The sequence below is a fragment of the Physella acuta genome, unplaced genomic scaffold, assembly GCF_028476545.2.
Source record: "Physella acuta isolate Inbredline_101_S28 unplaced genomic scaffold, ASM2847654v3 ptg000677l, whole genome shotgun sequence".
Taxonomy (NCBI): Eukaryota; Metazoa; Mollusca; class Gastropoda; family Physidae; genus Physella; species Physella acuta.
Window position 1 is genome coordinate 212353 of NW_026732196.1, and position 6517 is coordinate 218869.

Here is a 6517-nt window from a genome sequence, read left to right on the forward strand (position 1 = left end):
TGCCAAGATAACCTATATACTTTCTAGTAGAACTGAGAATAATTTTAAGATATACCTACATATATCAATTTTTTCTGAAGATGCAACAATTGATTAATTTTTACTTTCTCGGATACGAAGTATAGTATTGTAATCGTGCAAAAAAATAAACCGGGAGTGATTTCCCATAAACTTTCTCGAATATTCTTATATAACACTATGGGGAATATAGACTCGGGATATAGACATAATTTTTAAACCATTTTTAATAACTTAAACTTTTTAAAAATAGAATAGAATCTCGTAGAAAAAAAGAATTAAACAAGTAAACGCCAAACAATGTGTATAATAGTGAGGAATATTATTAGTTCTTTATAAATAAATTTACATGCATTTTTTGAGAAATCGGACATAACGTAAATTACTACTTTCGGTAAATGGAAATAACTCAAAATTTGACAGAAGGCAGAGAATTAGATCTTTTACTTACATGTGAAATTTCATTTATTTATTTGAAACTGTACTCAAGCTATAGGCTTTTGAAAAATTGAAAATAGAATAAGTTCCACTTCCGTTTACCGGAGATTGCTGAGAAGTTGATACAGAACTACAAAATTTGATATAATATTTGTTTATGAAATTTCATCAACCAAGCTGTAACGGTACTCAAGTTATCGTGTTTACAGACACACATTTTACATTTTAAAAATATTTAATGGACCTCTCGAATACTTTCGAGACTATTTTCGCTTGGGTCCATTTCCAAACAGCCAAGGTTTAAGATACTTATTCCGTATCTTAAAAGGTTCAAATTTTATGTTGAATTAAAATTTTGAATTATAAAATTTCTTGAAATATGCATGAACAGGACGACAAAGAAAATACTAAAACGTTATTAAGGCTACACTTTTATTGGCGACATTAAACATTAAAAAAAGGCATTAACTAATTAATTTTCCACCAAACATTGGTCAAAAGCTTTTTTCTTAGGTATTGGGTCCTTGATTTCTCACCCAGAAGAAGAAGATAATTGGGCTGAATAGGAATATTAGAATATTAGTTGTAAAGTAATTAAATGATTTAATTCTATATTGTAGTATTACTACTTCGTTATTTTACCCACAATGATATATTAAAACTGTCGAGGTCTAAAAATTGTATGTTTTAACAGTTGATTAACATCTATTTTAACAAGTTAAAAAAAAACAACTATATTTTAAAATCCATTTTAACATCTGATTTGACATCCGGTTTAACAACTGTTCCACGCACAAATATCTCTTAACCTATTTTACCATCTGTTTTAACATTGTAAAAAGTCGGTTTCACTATCTGCTTAACACTATATATAATTTTGTTGTAAGCATACGCTTTTAAGTAAAATGCTTAAATTGGTGAAAATGATTAAATTTATCTTGAAGTTCTACATCAAAACCATTGCATAATATATCAACAAAATAATTGCAATACGTGCATTAGCTTATACCACTTGACTGCCGAGTAAGACAACATGTCAAACAATACATACCTTGTTTTAAACTTTCTTTGGTTGAGTGGTTGGGGTTGGTTTTGTCGTGGCGACAACTATCGGGGAAAGAAAAGTTTCAGTTAAAAATGTTATTTGAGCAATATATCAAATCAAATACACACGAGACAACAAAAATAATCAACAGCAACAAAAAAAATAAACAAACTTGTAACAATGGCGTGTGGTGGTCCCACTCGACTTAATGTGATCTATACTCATCCAGCAGCGTTAAATTAACTAAACATTTCGAAGGGTAATTTTTTTTACATTCTGTTTCTGATTTAGCCTACATTAGAAACGAATAAAGTGTTCGTTGAAAATGTAAATTATTTTTTTTGAGATTTCAAGATGTTGGCTAGCTGTGGCTTCCAGAAAAAAAATAATTTAAAAATGTTTGTAACTCGAGGCAATTATTTAAAATTACGTCACTTTTATAGACACTATTGTGGGTGATGCAGCAAATGAAACTTTTGTTAACTAATGTTTTTATTTAAAAAGTTTTAAAAGATGCAAACACAATGCGAAGATTTTCTTAAATGCGTTAAATTTTTTTTGACAAATTTTATCTTATTTAAATAAAATTGCTTCTTCTGTATCTGAAAGCTTAAAAAAAAACAAACAACAAACAAAAAAAAAAACAAACAAAAAAGGAATAAATCAAAATAAAGAAAGAAATATAACAACAACTGACCTTCATAAGCACATTTGTATTTTGCACCTTTGGGGTTTTGCCCGTTACAGCATTCTTCTTTCACCTGATATGTGCCTTTGGTCTCGTAGCAGTAGTCAACGGCTGGGACGTTCACACATTCACAGTTGTTGTCTGGATAGAGAGAGAGGTACAATGGTAAGATTTAGGGTTCCCTGGATACTGTATTTGTACAAGTATTGACGCCCTCGGTAATATTAAAGGGTAGCGAGTGCCAATTATATTGGAGTAGCTTCATTTCTCTCTCTCTCTCATTATATATATATATATATATATATATATATATATATATATATATATATATATATATATATATTATAAGGGCATTCATCTGACGACAAGTTTGCAACCATAAATATACACACACACGTATATATATATATATATATATATATATATATATATATATATATATATATATATATATATATATATATATATATATATAACATAGGTGTCCATAAAACACAAAAAGATGTATACTGACCATCATTGAAAATGCAATAGTATTTTCCCTTTTCGTTATCACTGCTATTTGGGTCGCAACATGAGCGCTTGCCCAAAAAGTAACGTGAATTCAGGTCACAAAAAGGCAGATTCTGTCTGTTGGCCAAAGGACATTTACAGACGCCTCCTGTGTGAGAAGAAATTTAAACAAATGTGATTTGTCTGTTTTATAGAACATAAGGTCAAAATTATTGTAAAATTAAAAGTTTCGTTCATTGTACTTTTTCAGATTATTCTGTGATTCATTGGATTATTATGTTTAAACTAATTTAAGACATTTTTTTTAGATCAAGACGCATGTGGATTTTTGTAGTCTCTGCTTATCTCGTCACCTCCATGCATCGATTTAAAAGACATTATTTTCTCTTAGAAGTGACAAGATATAAACATGAGCTACCTTTTGGTGGCTTAATTGTTTTGGAAGTGGTAGTTACTGCAGCTCCGGCCAGTGATACAACAGCCACCACCACCAACAGCTGCATGAGACTGTCTTGTCCTCTCATCATGTATGTCTTGTTGTCACAAAGGTTTCAAAGTTTATTCAGGGCTGGTAAGATAACTGAAATGAATATATCTAAATATCTAAAGAGTAAATAAAATACTTTAAAAAAAAATTAAAAAAAAACAACACGTTTTTCTTGTGGACTAAAAAGTAGAAAATAAATTTTTCTTCCGACCCTAGGGGATCTACCAATGACTGCTCGTAGATTTTGTGCTTCCTCGAGCTGTGCAGGTTCTTGTGATGAGTGTTCATACATTTGATGACAAAAAACGTGGGTACGTTCACCATCAAATTTCCAAAATTCTTGTGTTGTGTGATTTTCGCTTTAATCATAAATCTGCCCGACCCACGTTTTTTGTCTTCAAATGTATCGATTGGGGCCGAAGTAACTGTGTCAATAGGCCTCCAGTCTTGTCGGCATCTTTAGAAATCATGTCCTCAATTATATGGTCCTTGGGGCGTAATTTAATTAAGCTAATTTAGGTCTCTAATTGCTAGTTTTTATGATTGCATCTGAAATTGTAGGCGAAAATAGCCTGCATGCCGAATTTCAGATCTCTAGAGAAATCAGAAGTGGGCTGATTTTCGTTGTCAAATTTAACAACAAACAAACAAACGCGAAGCTAAGTTAAGAAAAACGTGTTAAAAAAAAGTGAAGCTCCCTGTTCGAGCCTGACGGTCCATAGGGCAAGTGAAGTAGAGTTCACATGTTTCTGTGACGTAATTTGAAGGGATAGTGTTGTCAGCACTATGCCCAGTCACTTACGATTTCCCTAACGTGAAGAACTATCCATCAGAGCTGGGTCTTCTTCTTCTTCTTCGTTCTTAATTTTTAGTGTTGGAAGGGATCGAACCTTATCTGCCAGAGGGTTTGAACTCGAGACTTGTTTCGAATTTATCAACCATGAGCTTTTTGCCGACTCGACCACGCCTCCATCACAATTAAGGATACGTGTCAACTGGTTATGCGCCATTGAGGCCATTGACTCCGATTTCAGCCTGCTTTTCTTTTTGGATTTGCTTCCATAGCCTTTGTCCAACCAAGAACAAACTACAAGGCAGCAGTTGTTTAATTTTGGAGTTATCTCTCCTAGAAGAGTGGCCGTCCCCTGCTAACGAGCCTCATCTGCCCGAGAGAGCTGGGTCGATTCAGGGATATTCTACCGACTGAACCCGGTTTCGAACATGAGACTTTTGTGTTACAAGTCTAGCGTTGTACCAGTAGGAAAACTATTTCAGACAAAATGTTTCAGGCAAAAACATTTTAGGTAAAATATGTCATAACAAGATCTCACACAAAATATCTCAGCGAAAATATACCAGACTATTATCTCCGAACTATTAAATGAGACAACATATCTCAGATAAAATGTATATTACAAAATGTCTCAAACCGGTTAACTGAGACAAAATATCTCAAATAAAACATCTAAGTAAAAATATCTCAGATAAAACATCTCAGACAAAATATCTCAAATAAAACATCTAAGTAAAAATATCTCAGATAAAACATCTCAGACAAAATATCTCAGACCACATAGGCCTATCTCTGAAAGAATTTCTCGTGAACTAAGTTGTGTGTTCACTACAAAAAAAGATTAAAACCAGTGAAAATATGCATTAACGTATTTAAAAAAAGTGTATTCACGTATTGACTTTAAAGACCATCGAAAGATGCCATGCATTAAAACAAATTCATTCAAATATGACGAATAAATGCATGTTTCGTTGAGAGTGAACATATATACTTCATTTTATGATTTTATATTCAAACAAAGTTGGCATTTATATTTATTAGCACTTTCATTGTTTTAATTTAAACAAAGTTACACGCCGTCATTAGGTGTGTTCACTTAAGCATGAGTAGACTCGCATTGAACAAAAACCACTTTGTACAAAAACAACAAAATAACCATACAATGTTTGATTCCTCCGTAACACACTAGTACAAAACCAACAAATTAACCATTTAATGTTTGATTCCTCCAAAAACTCACTTGTACAAAACCAACAAAATAACCATACAATGTTTGATTCCTCCAAAACCCACTTTGTACAAAACCAACCAAATAACCATACAATGTTTGATTTCTCGTATGCCAAAACAACTCGCCATGAACAAAACCCACTTTGTACAAACCCAACAAAAGCTAAACAACAAGACTACAATGTTTGTCTTACCTGGGAGTTGAAGTGAGAAAGTGGCGGCTCAGTTGCTTTTTATACCTGCAGTTGAAGAGCTGTTTCATAATTACCATAATATAACGTGACTCATCTGTGGAAAGGGTGGGGGGGGGGGGGCGACTCAAGTGAATGGAAGGGGCGGATCAATATTTCCACCTAAAAATAATTTTGTAAAATGTAGATATTTGAACGAATCACAAACGTATATTGTTGTTATAATATAAAGTTGGACCAATGACGTATTAAAAGGAAAATACTAAAGCAATTATAAATGGGTTCTGACTGAGTGATGGCATTTAGAAACAAACATAAAAAGAGATTCACCGGTAGGATGATGGTGTATATTCATGTGTGTAAGTAGTTATGTCTACACAAGTGGTATTTGGGCTATGTGAAGAGCACATATCCTGCCCTCTAACGTTAAAATAACATACTATATACAACCTGGGAGGTATCGTAGCAGATGGTTAAAGTGCTGACATCATTTGATGGTCTATCACCTAGCCTGTACATTAACTGTGAGGTCCCATTGCCACGTTCATTCTTTTTGGTATGATAATTAATATATGGAAATCTAGAAAGATTAACTACCAAAGAACGCATATTTAAAATGTATGTGCTTAATTTAAGAACTACTGTATGGCAAAAACGATTGAGATGCAACTAGAAGCTTTTAGGACAAGTTAACAAGTTGTGCTTTCTATAAATATTTAGAATCTTTTATCCAAACATTATCCCTAACGAGAAGTTAAAAAGAAGACACTCATTCAACCGTTATCAGCAGTTCAGAAATAGAAGATTGAGCTGGTTAGTCGATGTGCTACAAATGAGACCAGACGCATTGGCTAGGACTGGTTCTCTGATGGACACCACAGGGCATGAGAAAACATGGACGGCCAAACGAAATATGGAGAAGATCAATGGAAAAAGTGTTGAAGGAGAGAGGCCTAACATTTCGACAGGCAGAGGTTCTAGCTAGAGAAAGGACGAAACGGTGCTCAATTGTTTATGCCTCATGCGCCAATGGTTGCTGAGAGATGATGACATACACTTACTGTCTAAACAATATTTGACAATTATATATTGTTATACAAACAGATATTTGACA

General features: G+C 33.2%; 1 protein-coding gene across 2 annotated transcripts; it reads right to left on the bottom strand.

Moving 5' to 3' along the window:
- Positions 1-879: 879 nt before the first annotated feature.
- LOC131949210 (uncharacterized) lies at positions 880-5431 on the bottom strand. Of its 2 annotated transcripts, none has more exons than XM_059311001.1 (6): positions 5407-5431; positions 3121-3282; positions 2704-2850; positions 2199-2330; positions 1508-1563; positions 880-1014 (listed from the first exon to the last, which is right to left on the bottom strand). In XM_059311001.1, exons 2-5 carry the CDS (start codon positions 3227-3229, stop codon positions 1514-1516), a joined length of 438 nt encoding a protein of 145 aa, XP_059166984.1. In that variant the 5' UTR covers positions 3230-3282; positions 5407-5431; the 3' UTR covers positions 880-1014; positions 1508-1513. The 2 variants fall into 2 exon arrangements, with proteins under 2 accessions (XP_059166984.1, XP_059166985.1); XM_059311002.1 differs by having other exon boundaries at positions 3121-3270; positions 5407-5426.
- Positions 5432-6517: the final 1086 nt, after the last annotated feature.

Coding starts and splice junctions, on each gene's coding strand:
- LOC131949210 (XM_059311001.1), bottom strand. CDS start 3,229: ATGATGAGAGGACAAGACAGTCTCATGCAGCTGTTGGTGGTGGTGGCT. Junction 2,851..3,120: donor AACAATTAAGCCACCAAAAG/GTAGCTCATGTT, acceptor CTTCTCACACAG/GAGGCGTCTGTAAATGTCCT. Junction 1,564..2,198: donor ATACAAATGTGCTTATGAAG/GTCAGTTGTTGT, acceptor TTTCCCCGATAG/TTGTCGCCACGACAAAACCA.